The sequence below is a fragment of the Pongo pygmaeus genome, chromosome 6 (assembly GCF_028885625.2).
Source record: "Pongo pygmaeus isolate AG05252 chromosome 6, NHGRI_mPonPyg2-v2.0_pri, whole genome shotgun sequence".
NCBI classification, from domain to species: domain Eukaryota; kingdom Metazoa; phylum Chordata; class Mammalia; order Primates; family Hominidae; genus Pongo; species Pongo pygmaeus.
The window spans coordinates 38414512-38434082 of NC_072379.2; the positions used below are offsets into that span (position 1 = coordinate 38414512).

At 38.7% G+C, this 19571-nt stretch overlaps 1 protein-coding gene across 1 annotated transcript in view; it reads right to left on the minus strand.

Annotated features, from left to right (window-relative positions):
- Window positions 1-19571, minus strand: part of ABCA13 (ATP binding cassette subfamily A member 13) — a 492269-nt gene that overhangs the window by 431247 nt on the left and 41451 nt on the right. Inside the window, exons 4-7 of the mRNA XM_054496702.2 lie at window positions 14025-14176; window positions 12221-12249; window positions 6452-6615; window positions 3937-4067 (exon numbers count right to left, since the gene is read on the minus strand). Coding sequence (XP_054352677.1) covers window positions 3937-4067; window positions 6452-6615; window positions 12221-12249; window positions 14025-14176 — 476 coding nt within the window. The remainder of the gene's footprint in view (window positions 1-3936; window positions 4068-6451; window positions 6616-12220; window positions 12250-14024; window positions 14177-19571) is intronic.

Genomic DNA, 19571 nt, shown 5'->3' on the forward strand with positions numbered 1-19571 from the left:
GGCACAAATAGTTGCAACATTTCCAGGAGATAATTTTAAACCATATTTCAAGAGCTTTATAAAATTCAAGTCATTGAACCCAATAATTTCACTTCTAAAAATCTTTCTCAAGAAGCTTAATCAGATATCTGAGCAAAAATTAAGGTATGACAATATTTTATCGGTTCTATACTGATAAAATATTGAAAACCAGCTAAGTGTCTAGTATCCAGGGAAAGGATAAATTATAGTATATCCATAGCATAAAATACTATGGAGTCTTTAAAACTGTATTCTCAATAATTATTTGAAGTCATAAGAAAAAGTTCCCCTAACTCAAGTTATCAACATATAAAATTCATGAGCTACCCAAAAAACCCATGGCACTATCTAGAAGTGACACATTCAAAATATAAATTGAAGACCCCCAAGGTATGACAAAATCGCTGGGGAGTATGCCTCAGCAACTGCAAATATAAAAACACATAAATTTCTAGGTGTGTTTGAACCTTGAACCTTCATTTAGAAATTAGATTGTTTCGGATCATGATTCAACACCCATTGACTGAGCCCCTTCACCTGCCAGCCACTGATAAGCCATTTTCACATGCATTATCTCATAGGATCCTTATAATTGCAGTGAGGTCTACAAAAAAAAACAAAATCCATGACATTTACAAAGACAGACCAAGTCAACAGTGACTTCAGGAAGGTATTAAAGATGGGGAAAATCCCAGAAATACAAGACTTTTTGTTTCCAGTCTGATTGCCTTTACATGGCATCATGGGAGGAAAAAAGATTGGTGTCTGAGATTAAAACCAGCATTTATTGTATGTTGAAGAGGTACTAGGACCTAGACTAAGAATATACCATGGGAGGTCTCACTTAGTCCTCCAACAACACTATGAGGTAAGTGCTGTAATTATCCCCTTTTTCTTAGATGAAGCCTCTGATTCAAATCCAAATGATCTGGCTCCCGAAGCTGAGCTATAACTATTAATCTCTACTGCTCTCAGAAGGTACTAGAATGAGTCACAGAGTTCCAGAAAGGAGAGAAAAAATAGTGACATCAGTGTAGCATACTTATATAAGTATAAAATCTTCCTCAAAAAGTGAAAGACAACTTGGATTCAGAAATTTGTTGCTAAACAACAGAGAATTCAGAATGTGTAGATTAGCGGTTTCAGTGCATAACATAATTGGATCAGTAGCCTAAAGTCACATGAGGCCACTCATCCCTTCCTCTTCACATTGGAATTGGCTCATCAGGCAAAAGAATTTTTCTTGGAGACAAGAGACATGAAGACAATTTTTAGTTACCTCTCAAAGTATGTTTTGTAATAGTGTTCCTTAGCTTTGACTCGCTGGAGAGTTAATAGAAAATTGTTTATTTTAATTACATTCTCAATGGTAATTACATTTTCAATTGTAAGGCAAATTGGTTGTTGTAATTTGGATGATGTACAAAAACTTGAGCTTCTAAACGAGTTTGTTAAATTAAGGTCACTGGGAAGATTTCGATGAGGTGTTTTATTCATCTCGCACCCCACCTCTGGGTTTTGTTCTCAGCATAAGAAATAGTTCCCAGTGGAACTAACCTAACCTGAAAATGGAGTTAAACGTTAATGAGCTAGATTTTCTCTTACAGAAAGCTGAAAAAAAAAAAAAAAAGGAAAACCTTTCCATGTGGGTCTCACTGTGCTGAGTCACAAGCAACAAGAAGAAATAAGTGACAGGTGGAATTTGGGGCCATAGAGGGTTTCATGTTAGTTTGCTCCATGAAGCAGCAAAATTCTGAATGGGATTGTAAAAATCTCTGTGTATAACAATCTCATTGTACAATAGTTCAGGGCTGGGCGCAGTGGCTCACACCTGTAATCCCAGTACTTTGGGAGGCCGAGGATGGCAGATCACCTGAGGTCAGGAGTTTGAGACCAGCCTGGCCAACATGGTGAAACCATGTCTCTACTAAAAATACAAAAATTAGCCAGGCGTGGTGATGCATGCCTGTAGTTCCAGCTACTCGGTTGGCTGAGGCAGGAGAATTGCTTGAACCCAGGAGGCAGAGGTTGCAATGAGCCGAGATCTCACCACTGCACTCCAGCCTGGGCAAAAGAGAGAGACTCTATGTCTAATAATAATAATAATAATAGTTTAGGAGACTAAGACCTCAGGAGAAAGTGGCTGATGGAAGACTTGCTCCCAGGATCCTGAACCCCAGAACTACCTGCCTCCAATCCACTCCTCACACCTGCCCAGGAGTGTCTTTCTATAATGCAGATCTAATACTACTGCTCCCATGGCCACTCGTGTTTTGGCCTGGGCTCCTTTCTATGCCACCCCCTGCTACTGCCCACTGTACCTCAGACACACTGAATGTCAAACATTCACAGCTCTCAGCAAGCCTAAGTATCTCACACAGTCTTCTCTCTTCCTGGAAATGCTCCCTCATCTCTTTGATAAACTCCAACTCACCCTTCGAAACTCCTCCTTGAAGTTCTTCCTGAAGCAGATGTCAGATCCCTACTCTGTGGTCTTTGTTTTTTGTTTGTTTGTTTGTTTGTTTTTTATTATTGACACATCTCTCTCCTTTACTAAACATGACTTCCTTGAAAGTAAGAACTATGTCTTTTTTTTTTTAACTTTAAGTTCCGGGATACAAGTGCAGAACATGTAGGTTTATTACATAGGTATACATGTTCCATGGTGATTTGCTGCACCTATCAACCCATCATCTAGGTTTTAAGACCCACATGCATTAGCTATTTGTCCTAATGCTCTCCCTCCCCTCTCCCCCCACCCAATGACTGGACCTGGTGTGTGTTGTTCCCCTCCCTGTGTCCATGTGTTCTCATTGAAGAACTATGTCTTATTCAGCTTTTTATTCTCACTGTCTGGGGAAGTGTTTGGCTCATAGGAAGTGCTCATTGTTTATTCAATGAGAGAATGAATAAATAAATGAACAGATGGATGGGTTGGTGGGTTGGTGAGTAGATGAATGGGGAGGTAGATGGATGGATAGATGAATGGATGAGTGAGTGGATGGATGGATGGATGGATAGATGAATGGGTTGGTGGGTTGGTGAGTAGGTGAATGGATGGATGGATGGATGGATGGATGGATGGATGGATGGATGGATGGATTAATGGACGAATAGATGGATAGATGGATGGATTAATGGATGAATAGATGGATAGATGTATAAAGAGGTTGATGAGTTGTTTAGTGGGTGAATGGGTAGGCAGATGGATGGATGGATGGATGGATGGATAGATGAATGGATGTGTGGGTAGATGGATGGACAGATGAACAGATAAATGGATGGATGAATGGATGAGTGGATGAATTCCAACTTTGTTGTTCTCTCACTGTATTTCCCTTAGAGATATAGCCAAAGATAGAAAAATTGAGAAAAGAAGGGAATTAAAAGTAAAATGCTCAGACTCAATTGGCAATTCAGGAAATAATAATATCCTGGGTCAAGAAAAGAGCTATATAATTCCATTCCCTCCCCTGTGGTAGGGCTGCTTATTTAGATAGGGACTCTGTAAGTCCACATCAACCTGCCTCCTCTTACTAGCTTTGCCATTTTTAAAATATTTCCTCCCAATAGGAGCTTAGAGAAAGGAAAGATTAAAATCACAGAGCTAGTGATAGGTCTAATATTAGAAGAAATAAAGTCAAAGAATTTTAAAATTAGTTATTTTTAACTCAAAAATATCATTTATATTAGCAATGACTGCAGAATTTCAACAGTGGTAGAAAGTCAAATTCAGTTTTGAGTTCCAAATTTTTATTCTATTTTTGTCTTGTATTAACAGAAACAATTGATACTTTTTGAATTTGAAATTTTAATTAAATCATTTTGAACATCATTTTAGCTCTATGTCAACTGTCAATGAATTTCAGTAGTTAAACGTTTTGAAATACAGCAATAGCTACAAGGCACCCATACCAGTGACTGCTACTCCATGTCGCTGCAGAAATGTCAGTGTTGAAATGGTCACATTCAATATAAGTTCAGAAACCTTGGAAAAAGTTTGGTTGAGTGGAAGCCAATCTAAATCTTCTAGGGATATTAAGGAACTAGAACCAAAACAAAACAAAACAAAAAGCAATATGAGTGGGTAGTTAGCAAAACAAGTAACGTCAATTCTAGGTTTACTCACATCCCATGGACTGGGCCCCTAGTGCTGTTGCAAGATGTGGCTGGACCATTTACATGTCAGCATTCTTTGTGGCTTTAATGTGACCCTAACTCCCTGAACTAGTAACTAAATGTAAGAGGTAAGGTCTTCTCTTGAAACACTTGAGAACTTAGGCCATCTTCCACTCTGCCTTTGACACAGAACTCAAGTTTGCATTGGCTCTGCCATAGGTGTTATTTTATACGCAGCCTTGATTCTTCCTGCCATAGGGCAGCTGATGAGGCCAGCCAGGGTGCAAAGGGCTGCTATGTTAGAAAAGCAAATGAACAGTCAGCCTGGCTGCTTCAAGTTCAGATAATCAGTCTAATATTTGGGGGGCAATACCATGTACCTCAATCCTCCACCCTGTCTTAACCTATGGATCTGAATAGGTCAAGGGTTAATCAGTGGCTGTTAAACTGTTTCAAAGAACAAGGAGCTTTGGGGAGAGAGAATCTACATATACATATTAATTTTATTTTTAAAATATTAATGTTTTATTTTATAAATAAATATGCTTAAATTTGTAGATTAGAAAATGCACTCAACAGAAGTTGGAATATATCTGTATTTTAGCAACATGAGACCATCATGTTTTTCATCAAGATTTTCATTAAGAAAAATCTTTTATGACAACTTTGTGTATTGAAGAGTTTCCCAGGATTATAAGATATATCATTGAAACCTGGTACCACTTGCAAATACTTCTATGAATGCAGATTTTCTTGATATGCCACTAAAGCCAAATATGAAAATACAATTTATACTGAAGCTGATATGGTTCAACAACTGTCATCAATATCTTCTCATTTTAAATTTTGCGTCTCTCAGAATAGCCAGATTATTTTCATTGTTCACTGCTAACACAGTCAGAGCTTTGGGCAAGAATACAAAGGGAGGCATTTCAAATATGTTCAAATATTTAAGTTATAAATCAAGCTAACTAACTATCAAAATATGTTCCATTTTCCTACATTGACAAATAAATCTTCATAACAACTTGGAAAGCTACATTCAAATTTAGAATTTTCTGATCCTCAGAGTTATGCACCAGAATGTGGGAGTTTGGGGAGCACCTGTCCCTGGCCCCAATCTTCAGCCCACTCCTCCCCTATGTGCTCCCCATCCTCAGCTTGGTCTGTACCTCAAGGGGCCTCAGTGCACATAGGTAGGTCCTCCAGCCTACAAAGCCCAACAGCACCCGTGCCTCCCACCCCACACTCCTGCCAATGGCTGCAGCCATCCCTAGAATACCCTTAGGCTGGAGGAGGCACAGTCCAGTGGTAAGACTTGCCCTCAGAAGGAGGGGCCAGGAAAGAGGCTTGACCGGGCTCTGGCCATTAAATTAGAGAACTCCAGGGTGAGAGGGAATCAGGGTGTGTGGGCTCTGTGGACACATCCCCTTCACCCCATGGGCATTCTGAGCCATGAGCAGAGGCACAGTCCAGGGAAAGCCAGAGTGGGGACCTCCCCAAAGCACAGGCCCCAGGACAGGGCCCTTTTTGTTGTAGCCTAAGGGCAATGTGGGTTGCTCTCACCAATGGCAGATAGAATAAATAACAGTTAAAAACCAGAGAAGAATATCAACCTTTGCTAATGAAAAATAATAAAACCCATTATCCATACAATGAGTTTACACAAAATAATTCAATTCAATTGGTTATAAAAGAAGGCCATGCTGATTAAGGCATGAGAAGCCCACCACAGGAAGGGATGCTCCCAAAGGTCACCCCACGTAACATGGGGGTCAGATCCAGCATAGGAGACCAATGTCCAGCTAAGTGAATTACACAACTGAAGCAACTGAGCTTATCAGTTCTGAATGCTATATTGGGCAACTATGGCATAATTTCTTAAGAAATTAGTTGAAATTATTATATTCAAGCCTATCTCTAATAGTGAAAAACTTAGAAACAACCAAAAATCCAATGCCAAATTTATTAAGTAAATTATGGTATATAGTACTTTACCAGAATGATATATGCTGCAGCCATTAAAAATGGCCATTTATGAACTATAACAACATATGAAATATTAAAGTATGGCGCTAACTTTTTTAAATCAGGGAGCACACGCTCTGAACAACATCACTGCCCATATATAAAATATGTACACAGACAGATGAGGGACATTCGTGGAGGTGCAGAAACTTCTCTTGTTTCAAGGTAACATTATTGTGAGGTTTTTTTAAATCCAACAATTAGTAATTTTTATTTCCCATTTTAAAAATAAGATGAAAAAACAACATATCGATACTTAGTTATGTTTTTCTTTTTCACTCACTTCAAAATGGTCTGGAGAAGGTTCACTGCAACATCCATGCCGTCTTCCACATGATCATGGCTTGTGTGTAGTCTCGGCAGTAAAAGTAGAAAATCCCAGATATGAGGCTGCTGATGGAGGCTTTCCAGTTTCAATATTACCTCCTCGGTCTTATTGAGATCCATCTGATGCAAAAAAATATATACCAAAAGTTTCCCTCTGGAGTTTTATTAATAGAGTAAATGAAACAGAGAGACAGATGCTGCAAAGGTGCAAAATTGTAGACATTCTCCTAGTAGAAACTCACACTTAATATATCACTACATTGAACAGATTTGCCAATCTGTTGAACACAATGTTAAAACTATTCTGTTCAGTTGGAGGGTTTTTTTTAATGGCTTAAAAATATGGACAAGGGGGGAAAAAGTATGGATGGGGTAAGAAGAAAAAGGCTGATTTTTGTAACAAGCTGTACCAACTTCTACAGTTTTTGAAGCGACAAAGTCTTTGACATAGATCCTGGATAAGAATGTAATGATCTATTCTTTACACGTAAATGATAAAGAAAAGAGAGTAATTCAAATATGAACAAGAAAACCCAACATTTCACTGAGCACTGATGGTTTGATCGGAAGGCAAATCTGGCCCATAGTATAGAGCCTTTGGATTTCTCTAGATACCCGAGGCTTTCTTATTATACGCCAAGAATGGCTAAGTGCAAAAATAGAAGGAACATGGGTCTCCAGTGCCTCACTGAGCCCGCATGCTGTCTCTAGGTGGAAAAACACCCCAATGCTCCATGACATCCCGGTAACAACTACCCCACACTCTGTGATCCAAGCTCCGCAGTTGCTGGCTCTCTTCTTGCTGCCTAGTTCCCATTTCTTCAATAAAAGTGAGTCCTGCATTTTAGACCACTCGTAAAAGTCACAGCATTTATCTTTCAGATGAGATAGAGTTAAAACAAACAAACAGAAAAAGAAGCATTCTCCAGAGGTCCAACTACTCCAAACGAGACACACTCCCTCTTCCTCACACCACTCTCAGTGGAATGAAGAGAGGGTCTCAGAACTCAGCAGGGTCCTGGGAAGCTCCCAGAATGAGCTGTCTCCATTTCTGGAGGATTCTGGCTTCTAGCACACTACCATGCTTTTTGGCATGACTTCAGCCACGATTCTCACTAATTTCCATATCTAATGATCCTCAAATCCCATCTGTTACTTTATCTCCCTTCCATCCAATGATATTTTCTTCCACCTGCTTGAATCACCCATTTCTCTGTTCAAAATCTTCATTTTGTTTTCATTATCAATAGCTACAACTTCATGCACCTCACTCTTCGATGACCAACCCCACTCCTTTTCTACAGTTCCCCAACTCTAATGACTCTTCAGCCCTACTGGGCCCCACATTCCATTCTGCCAACACCTCTTTCTTGTCCCCATTGCCCTCATGCCCCTGGTCCATCCCTGGATGATCTTTCCCTTGAACACCCACTCAACTCTTTTCTCTTCTCACAATCTATCATATATTCCACTGGCAAAAGAAAAAAAATCCATCCCCAGCCAAATTCAGTGCTTAGTCCTCAGGCTGAACTCAGCCCTCCTGCTCTCCCACCCCTCAAGAGCATCATCCAGCAACTGTCCTCTCTTTTCCCCTCTATTGGTTCATTCTTATCAGCATGTTATTATCTGCCACCTTAAAAAACACAACCTGTTCCTGCCATAAGTACAAAACCCTAAATGCAATCAAGAACAGACATCAGACAACCCCAAAATTGAGAGATATTCTACAAAATAAGTGATCTATTCAAAAATCATGATGAAATAAAAACAAAGAAAGACCATTCCAGAACAAAGGAAACTAAAGACAGGACAACTGAATGCAATACATGATCCAAGATTTTCTTTTGCTATTAAGGATATTATTAGAACAATTGGAAAATCTGGAAAAAATCTATAGGTTAAATAATTCTACTGTATTAGTGTTAATTTTCTGATTCTAATAATTGTACTGTGGTTATGTTCAAGAATGACCTTGTTTTTCAGAAGTACACAATGAAGTACAGTCAGCCTTTAGTATCTGTGTGTTAGGCATCCTTGGATTCAATAAACCATCGATTGAAAAAATTTAGGGAAAAAAATGGATGGTTCCATCTGTGCTGAACAGGGAGAGAGGGAGGGAGGAAAGGAGGGAGGAAAGATGGAAGGGAGGGAGGGAGGGAAGAAAGGATGGAAGGAAGGAAGGGAGGGAGGAAGGAAGGAAGGAAGGAAGGAAGAAAGGAAGGCAGGAAGGCAGGCAGGCAGGCACGCATGGTGATTAACACCTATAATCCCAGTATTTAGGGAGGCTGAGGCCAGAGGATGGCTTGAGCCCAGGAGTTTGAAGCTCAACGACAGAGCATTTTTTGTCTCTAAAAAAATAATAATAATAATAATAATAATAAAGAAGGAAAATAAATCCATATCTCCTGTCTCCATTTATGTTCCCCTGCAACAAGGACTTGTATATAGGTGGCTTATTCAGGAGATGGTTCTTAGGAAGAAGGAGCTGAGGAGCTGGAAAGAATGAGACAGGAAAGAGGGAAAAGTCAATGCAGCCATCAAGGGCCTGCACAGACCATGCTGGCTTGAATCCTCAAAGCCTGTCAGGAACAAAGGTACTGCCCAGAGTTGAACCATTGCTGGGGGAAGTTGGACCAACCTTCCCCAGTTCCCCAGGACTGAGATGTTTTCTGGAACAAGGGACTCTCAGTCCCAGGCAATGTGAGTCTGGTTGTCACCCCAGCTGTGGGTTGCAATGGGGTTGTTAGCTCCCCTGCCCTCTCAAGCTGAACTGACTTCAGGAAAGAACAGAAAGCAAAATACTCTCAGCACGTGTTTGACATGGGGCCCTGTGACCAGGAGTCTGAGCTCTCGAGGAACTGTCCATCTTAGCTGGGGAGAAATTAGGGAGCCTGCAGGGTGGGAGCAGACACCAAAGGCCTCTGCAATACCCAGCAGCTTCCACCCCTTGCTTCACTGCTTCACAGCCTACCATCTTGAGTCATATACACTCTCTGTCTCCACTTACTTGCCCCCATTCTCTGTCTCTCTCTGTTTTTTTTGTGTTTTGTTTTGTTTTGTTTTGTTTTGAGACTGAGTCTTGCTCTGTCACCCAGGCTGGAGTGCAGTGGCACAATCTCAGGTCACTGCAACCTCTGCCTCCCAGGTTCAAGCGATTCTCCTGCCTCAGCCTCTTGAGTAGCTGGGATTATAGGCACCCACCATTACGCGCCTGGATCTTTCTTGTATTTTTAGTAGGGAAGTGGTTTCACCATGTTGGCCAGGCTGGTCTTGAACTCCTGACCTTAGGTGATTGGACCGCCCCAGCCTCCCAAAGTGCTGGGATTACAGGCATGAGCCACCGAGTCTGGAGTGCCTCCACTCTCTTTTAAACCCACTCCAGTCAGGCTTTTACCCTCATCATTCCATCAGAGCCTTTCTTGTCAACATCACTAATGAACTCCATGCTGCTAATCCCAGTGGCACTTCTCCATCCTCTTCCTACATGATCAATCAGCCACCCTTGAGAAAATGGATCATCCCCATCTCCTAGAAAATTGCCTTCCTGGGCTTCCACGACATCCCACATTCTCACCTTCCTCCTCCTTGCCTGATACTCTTTTTCAAATGCAAGTGCTCGGTGCTCAGCCCTCTTTCTCTGCTCTGTCTACACACTCTCTCGATGACCTTGAAGTCTCATTTATGCACCAACACTTTCTAAATTGATATATCCAGCCAAGAGAGTTTATCTCAGCTCCAAACTGGAAACTCCCACAACCTCCTTGGCAATGCCACTTGGATATCTCACTGACATCCCCCAAATCAATTTCTGATTTCCCTTTATATCCTCTCCTCCTCTCTGCTCAGAAAAACCTGTTTCAGTCTTTCCCCACCTCAGTAAATGGCCACTCCATTTTTCCAATTACTGAGGTCAAACCACATAGAGTCATCTTTGATTCTTCTCTTTCTCTTATAACCTACCTCACATTCATCAACAGAGCCTACCGATGTTACCTCCAAAATATATCAAAACCACCCTCACATCTCACTACCTCCCTCACTAACTGTGTGTCTGTTCTAAAATACCTCCATTTGTTGCATAGAAGGATGAGCTGATTCCCTATGTGGACTCCCACTTCCGCTCTGGCTACCGTCGGTCTCTGCTTGACACAATGTCCAAAGAAATCCTCCGAAAACATAACTCAAGTCCCACCATTCCTCTGCTCAGATTATTCAGATAGCCATTTCACTCTCAGTGAAAATCAAACAGTATAACATCTTTATCAGAATTCTATAATAAAAAAGCAGCCTAGAACTCTTTCATTGTAACAAATAGATCTTTTTTCCTGTAGCCACTTTTCTTCAATTCTTTGTACCGAAATGTTTTTACATCACAAACATACGATGGATATGATACTGTCCTCTGCTTTTTACACTTGATCTAATAACATACTCATTTTCCACATACCATACTTACTATTAAGTGACTGTACTAAGAAGGCCATCAAGGTCAACTTATCTTACTTTGGGAAATTAGAATTATCCATCATTATCAATGAACATTTTATGCATACAGCTTTTTATTTCTCTTGTATTATACATAACATTAATTTTCAGAACAATTACAGGGGCAAGAAAATCAAGTTGCTTTTCCAAAAATTATTATATCTTTTTTTATTGTCACAACCATATGAGATTATATCAGTAAGCTACAACATCACAAGCATCAGGTATTATAATTTCTTTTTTAAATGCTAATTTAATCATTAAAGTGATGGTTTATTCTATTTTTAAGTTCTTTCATTATTTGTAAGATTTTGAGTGTGTGTGTCCCATATTTTCCTTTTGACCTGGTGCATCAGAAAGTTCCAAGTTGAGTGTGTGTTCAATACTCTTTGCTAGTGTCATTATTTAATGGATACACTGACATTCTTGCTTCATTCCAATCCACTAGCTGGCCCCTGTTCTTTTACTTTTCTCCTAATGGTTTTATGGCATATTTTTTTTTGAGCTGTCTAAATCTTTCTTAGAATTAAACAGATACAGACACATATGCTTCTGTTAGTGCAATGCTACTACAAAGGCCTGTACGGTCAGTCAGTATCTGGTGCTGCAATATGAGCAATGAAGAATTTTTAATATTGTCAAGGTTCCACCTTAACTTGAGGCTTATCAACCGGACTACTGATGTTCTGGGTCAGATGATTCTTTGTTGTGGAAGCTGTCTTGTGCTTTGTAAGATTCTTAGCGACATCTCTGGCCTCAACCCACCAGAGGTTAATATTACCCTCCCCACTGGTCCACAGTTATGACAACCAAAAATATGTCCAGACATTGACAAATATCCTTTGGAGGTCAAAATCACCCCCTGTTGATAACTAGTGCCTTAACTGAGGGCTTCGTGCCTCGAGGGAGTCACTACTTATGTGCCAAGCACAAATCTCAGACCATCCCTGGGATCAGATAAACTCTGTACCCATCTTACAAAGCAACTCTGTGGATCGCCCACCACCTGCTGGCCTCAGGTTTCACCTCTGCTTTTCACAGACCCACAGCCTTGCTTCAAAAAATTCAAACTTGTCTTTTAGCCCATATCTACAAAGATCTTGGCTCTCTCCAGCTTCTATACAATTGTTATACAAGTCATTAGAAATAATCTTTGGAAATGTAAACTTAAAAACAGTGTTGTAAACTTAACCATTCTGTCTCTGAAGACTAATTTTCAAACCATTGTTAAGATACTTACTGTAAAAAAACTGGAACCATAAGAAGAATCTATAATAAAGAAGGTTTAAGAGATATTAGTTCAATCATCAATGAAAAAGCATATGCTAAATGCCTACTTTTAATTCTAAAGTCAAATGGAGTATCCAAGAGCCCTGGCCCAAAAGCCAAATACACCAAAAATGAAGAATAAATCTATCTTCATAAGATTTACCTGAAGAAAGCTATCACCATAGATTTCCAAATATAAGTATATTCATGGGAAAAATTTAACTGGTAAACCAAATTTCAACAATTTGCCAAAGGGTATTGTATTATTTTATTAGTATCTAATTTCACTGGGCATTGCAAAAATTCAGGATAGGAGAGAGGGAATAAATGAAAATTTTTTAAAAAAGAAAAAAAATGAAGGAAAAACTTGAGAAAAAAGTGAAATTATAATTTTTCAGATTAAGTTACATATATCATAGAAAATGGCTCAAATAATAGAAAACCAGAAATAAAGTGGGAACTTCATCTCAAAAAAATTTAATTCTTCTTTAAATAGCATGTTAAAAACCTCATTTGAAAATCAAATTTGATAAAAGTAGAATGACCCTAAAATAGAGTTTAATATAAGAACTCCATCATTTGGTGTTTGGAACCATTCTGGTCTACTGTTGATAAATTTTGGGTCCATTGTAAAATCAGCTTTCAGGGAGGCCATGGCCAGCCCTGCCCCATCCCGGACAAAGGTGCTATTTTGTCTCTTAAAAATACCACATAATGCCATCTGCCTTGAGAAGCCCATTCTTCACGTTTCTGCCAAACTCTTTATTTCATGGTTTTGTATACACTCCATGAAGAAAGAAAAAATTACATAGGAATTATAGTTGGAGCTATATACTTAGGATTATCAGATTTAGCAAATTTAAAACAGAACACATCCAGTTAAATTTCAATTTCAGATTAGAAATAAATTATTTTTTACCAAAGTATGTAACACTTGGGACATACATATATAAACACATTTTTGTTATTTAAATTTCAAATTTAACTGAATGCCCCCCATTTATTAACAAATATTGCAATAGGCAATAACCCAGGGATGTGAAGAGAGGCAACTGGCTGCCTATTTCTGAGGTGCAAACTTCTCCATTTGTAAGCAAAACTCTCTAAGATCTTTATCCATCTTAACTTTCCCTACTGTAGATTTATAAATAAGATGAAGCCATATATATAATGTGGATGTTCTTTATAATAAACAGAAATTACTTTTGTTTAGGGAATAATCCACCCCAATAATCCAAAAGGTTTGTAATCAAAGTAAATAAATAATCCAAGGCCAGTCTTAAAGGGTTACTAACATGGAAAAGACCAATCCAAATATACAAGAAGGAAGAAATGAATTGGGAATGTGTGTGTGTGTGTGTGTGTGTGCGTGCGTGCGTGTGTGTGTGTGTGTGTGTTTGGGGAAGGCGGGGACAGACTTTAAAAACAGAATAAGAGAAAGCAAGAAAGGAAGACAACAGCCGAAGAGTGCAAAGGAGTAGGCAGAGTGGTGAGAAGGTAACTGTGGAGACAAAGTCAGGATGGGCTGCAGCCCTCTGAAGGTTGTGCAGTGTGTGCACTGCACAAGGTGCCTTCCCAGGGGGCTGAGGAGAGAGAATCCAGCTCCACCCTCCACAACCGTCTGCAGGTGCTGGCCTCATCCATGAAAGACTCACAATGAAAGTTTAGCACAGGCAGGAGTTGAGCATTTAACATTCTGGGTTCTCATAGCCTCCACAGCTCTCCCTAAGCTATGTCCAGGTAGGTAGTGTCACAGTTATGAGAGGTTTACTTGCCTGGAGTTTTGGATCGTTCTACCCAAAGTCTTTTTAAGTTTTTTGACTTGTCCATCATTCCATGAATTTCCTCTGCCAGGTCTTGCATCTCTTTTAAAAAGGCCAAGTTGTTGACTTTCTTGGGGTCAGCTGCAGTTTGGAACCTAGACAAACTTTAAACAGAATAAACACTGCAAGTGAAACTCTTTAACAAGAATAAGTTTCCTCGGCATTTTTTAAGATTCTTGATACCAAATTGTTTTCAATTAAACTTGTGCCAACTTACACTCTCATCATCTACCCTGAGAGCCCATTTCACCTGACCCTCATCCAAAAGAGAAATCGTTATTTAAAAAATCTTCACAAATTTAAAATTAGAAAATTGTTTTCATTCTCTGTATTATCTGAAAGCTTCGCCATTTTATGTTTATAAGCCATTTTTTTAATTTATTTAACACATATTATACAGCATGCCCTGCACACGGTGCCTGGAATAAATACATCAGTGAACAGTACGGACATGATATGATCTGTGCTTGAGGAGGAGACAGAGATAATTATGGAGAATGTTTTAGTTTTTTAATTCCATGCCTTTATTTTACAAATTAGAGAACATAGTGAAAATGAATTAACAGTTGTCAACATGTAAATCTACTGCGAAGGAATAACAAAGCTTACATCACAAAGAGTTACAGTAAATCTCTTCCACAAATATTATCACTTAATTCTCACAACCTATAATGAAGTCAGAGCGGGTTCAACATTTATTGATGAATAAAATAAATTCAATGACTTTCAAGTCAGCTATTTAGAGATGAGGAAATGTGGCCCAGACAATCAAAGTGAATTTGCTAACAGCAAGCAGAATATTTGCAGCAAAGCTAGGTCTGGAGCCCAGAGAACTGAGCACTGGCTTAGATGACCTTCTACTACAGGTGGTTGCTACATACACTCAACAGAAATCTCACCTGTTTTTGTTTTGTTTTGCTTTGAAAAAAAATTTAGAGAGAGGATCTTGCTATATCGCCCAGGCTGATCTTGAACTCCTGGCCTCAAGTGATCCTCCCACTTTGGCCTTCCAAAGTATGGGATTACAGGCATGAACCACCATGACCAGCCAGAAATCTTACCTTTTAAGTGTGGCCTTCAACTTGAGTGGATCAGAATTTCAAAAGCACAGCAAGAAATTACTTCTCTGCTGAGGCCTCATACTAAAGGCTAAAAATGACCTCTGAAAGCTATGAACCGTGATTCAAACTCTCCTGCCTCACTCAAACGTGAGATTCGCCTGGGAAACCATAGAATTATCAGATTATAGAAACTGATGTAATTCAAGATGAGTTTCCCCTGTACTAATGAGCAGGTTTTACGTTCTTTTTCTAGTTATTATCTCAAAAGTACCTCAATTTGTCCTTAAGACCAGATTAGGAACTATCATTAACATGAGAAATGTTTATAGCAGAAAAATACATACAAAATCCTTGATTAAATGTTAATTTGTGTGTGTGTGAGAGAGAGAGGGTGAATTCTAGAGCAGCAGGGAAATCCCAGAGCTATAATAGGATTTGGGTGGAGAGCAGTTTCCTCCTTTCTGAGTACAGGTCTTTATTGAGACTTTTATCAGGTAATGCTTGACCTGCCAGGCTAGGAAAAGACTTGCAAAGGGAAGGTGGGGGATAAAAGAGATTACAGTGGGGAGATCAAGAAAAGGCCACTGGACAGAGATGACTGAACTTTCTCCGCCCTCAGACTGACACTGAGAATCACCCCTTCAAAGGGCCAGGAACCAATGCTGCACCTAGAGACATCCCTGCAATTCTGTGAAAGACCCACTTGAGGTTGTCAGAAGTACATGGGGCCTTGGAAATCATTATTCAGGTCCCTTCCTCAGTTTGAAGATGAGAAAACTTAGACCCAATGAGAGCTCCCTTGGAGTCAAAACGTTTTTAAAGCAGTGTCACACTTGGGAGATTATCTTTAAAATAAGATTAAAATATTACCCACCTAATAGGGTGGTGTGAGGATCATCCAGCACCCAGCACTGTGTAAATAAGCAGGAAGAGAAGTGGCAGTGGTGAGACTAACACTGAGATATGTGTATTTTCCGCATAAGGACTACAAGAATAAGCAAGGAATGTGAAGCAATATGATTATTCTTTCTATTACAATTTTTGTTAATTTTTGCTTAGACAAACAGGGCAAATTGCTATCAAATGAGAATTATCTCTAAGCAGATCCAAAGGCCGAAATAATTCTCCTAAGAAGGCTGTTATGGCTGACTCACATTACTGCTCCCATTTATCTGTGCCAGAGAGGAAGGATCTGAGGACAGTACTAGGTCAACTCCATAACTTTGCTCTTGTGAATTGTGCTACAATAAATACACAAGAGCAGGTATCTTTTTAATATAATGATTTATATTCCTTTGGATAGACATCCAGTAATGAAATTGTTGTATAGAGTGGTAGTTCTACTCTTAGTTCTTTGAGAAATCAAAATGTTTAAAACAATACCAACAAAAATTAACTACTTGTGAATACATTTAATGAAATATACATAGAACTGAGAGCTACAAAAACATTCCTGAGAGAAATTCAAGAAAGCTTAAAATAAATGGAGAGCTATATCATGCTCATGGATTGGATGATTCAATGTTTTTAAAATGTTAATTCTCTCCAAACTAATCTATAGATAGAAGGTAACCCTTTAGGACAACTGCATATCCACATGCAAAAGAATGAAGTTGTATCCCTTCCTCACACCATACACAAAAGTCAACTCAAAATGGATAATAGACTAAAATGTAAAAGCTAAACTGTAAAACTCTTAGAAGAAAACATAGCAGGAAATCTTTATGGTTGAAAGTTAGGCTGAGCCTTTTAGATATGATACCAAAAGCACAAACAACAAAAGAAAAAAATAGGTAAGTTGGACTTCATGAAAATTAAAAACTTTTACTTCAAAAACACAATCACAAAGTGGAAAGACAATCCAGAAAATGACGGGGGAGAGATGTGGAAATCATATATCTAATTAGGGACTTGTCTGTAAAATATATGAAGAATTCTTACAACTTTATAATAAAAAGACAAATAATACAATTTAAAATGGGCAAAAGATTTGAACAGACATTTCTCCATAGAAGATATACAAATGGCCAAAAACTACATAAAAAAGATTGTCAACATCATAAACCACTAGAGAAATGTAAATCAAAATCACAATGGGATAACTCCTTATATCCACCTAGATGGCTACAATCTAAAGAACAGAAATACAAGTACTGGTGAGAATGTGGAGTAATTGAACCTTTCTACCACTGATGATGGGAGAGCAAAACGGTAGAGCCACGTTGGAAAACAATCTGACAGTTTCTCAAAATGTTAGACGTAGAGCTATCATGTGACCTAGCATATACCCAAGAGAAACAAAAACATACATTTATTTTAAAACTTGCACAAGAATATTTCAGCATTATTCATCATAGCCTAAAATTGGAAACAACTCAAATGTACTTTAACAGAGGAAAAGATAAAGAAAATGTCTTGTGTCTATACAAGGGAATATTAGTTGATCATCAATTTTAAAATGAAGCATTTTAGATGCTACAACATGAATGAACCTTAAAAATATTGTGCTAAGTAAAACAGGGCAGTCACCAAACAAAGCCTATAACTTTTACAAATTCTATATATAGGAAATGTCCAGAATAGTAAAATCTATCGAGACAGAAAGTAGCTTAGTTGTATGCCCAGGGTTAGTCGTGGGCGTGGGGGAGATTGGGAGGAAATGAGAAGTGTATGCTAATATATTTAGATTTTCTTGTCGGGTTGGTGAAATTTTTCTAAAATTAACTGTGATGATGGTTGCACAGCTCTGTGAATATACTAACAATTATTGAATTGTGTACAGGCCTACCTTGTTTTATTATGCTTCGCTTTATTGTGCTTCACAGATACTGTGTTTTTCACAAATTGAAGGTTCATGGCAACACTGCATTGAGCAAGTCTATCAATGCCATTTCTCCAACAGCATGTGCTCACTTTGTGTCTCTGTGTCACATTTTGGTAATCCTCACAAAATATTTTAAATCTTCATTATTATTATATCTACTATTGTGTTCTGTAATCAGTGATCTTTGATTACTCTCATAATTGCTTGGGGATGCCACAAACCATGCCCATATAAGATGGAGAACTCAATCAATAAATTTTGTGTGTATTCTGACTGCTCCACTGGTTGGCCATTCCCCCATCTCTCTTCCTCTCCTCGGGCCTTCCTGTTCCCTGAGACACAATAATATTGAAATTAGGCTAATTAATAACCCTACAATGACCTCTAATTGTTTGAGTGAAAGCAAGTGTCACACGTCTGTCACTGTAAATCAAAAGCTAGAATTATTAGAATTATTATTATTATTATTAGAGACAGAGTCTCACTCTTATCGCCCAGGCTGGAGTGTAGTGGCACAATCTCAGCTCACTGCAACCTCTGCCTCTCATGTTTATTAATGATTAAGAATTATTAAGTTCAGTGAGGAAAGCATGTTAAAAGCTGAGATAGGCTGAAAGCTAGGACTTTTTCACCAAGCAGTTAATAAATGCAATTCACTAACAGTTAATGAAGTTGTGAATGCAAAGAAAAGGTTCTTAAAGAAAATGAAAAGTGACACTCCAGTGAAAACACAAATGATAAGAAAGTGATATGGAAAAAGTTTTAGAGGTCTGGATAGATCAAATCAGCCACAACATTTCCTTAAGCCAAATTCTAATCCAGAGAAAGGTCCTAATGCTCTTCAGTTCTATGAAGCCTGAGAGAGGTGAGGAAGCTGCAGAAGGAAAGTTTGAAGTTAGCAGAGGTTGGTTGATGAGGTTTCAGGAAAGAAGCCGTCTCCATTACATAAAAGTGCAAGGTGAAGATGTAAGCATTGATATAGAAGCTGAAGCAAGTTCTCCAGAAGATCTAGCTAAAATAATTGGTGTAATTGTCTACACTAAACAACAGATTTTCAATGCAGATGAAACAGCCTTGCATTGGAAGATGCTATCTAGGACTTTCATTAACTAGAGAGGAGAAGTCAATGCCTACCTTCAAAGTCTCAAAGGACAGGCTGACTCTCTTGTTAGGGTCTAATACAGCTGGTGACCTTAAGTTGAAGCCAGTGTTTATTTACCATTCCAAAAATCCTAGGACCCTTAAGAATTATGCTAAATCAACTGTGTCTGTGCTCTATAAATGGAATATCAAAGCTTAGATGGCAGCACCTCTGTTTACAGGATGTTTTACTCTATATTTTAAACTCACTGTCAAAACCTACTGCTCAGAAAAAAATGTTGTTTTCAAAATAACACTGCTCATTGACCATGCGGCCAGTCATCCAAGAGTTCCAACGAAGATGTACAAGGAGATTAATGTTTTCACGCCTGCTAACAAACATCCAGTCTGCAGCACTTGGAGCAAGAAGTAATTTCAAATTTCAAATCTTATTATTTAAGAAATGCATTTCATAAAGCTATAGAGTCATAGATAGTGATTCAAATTTATGGATGATTTTGAGTGGGTTCCAGA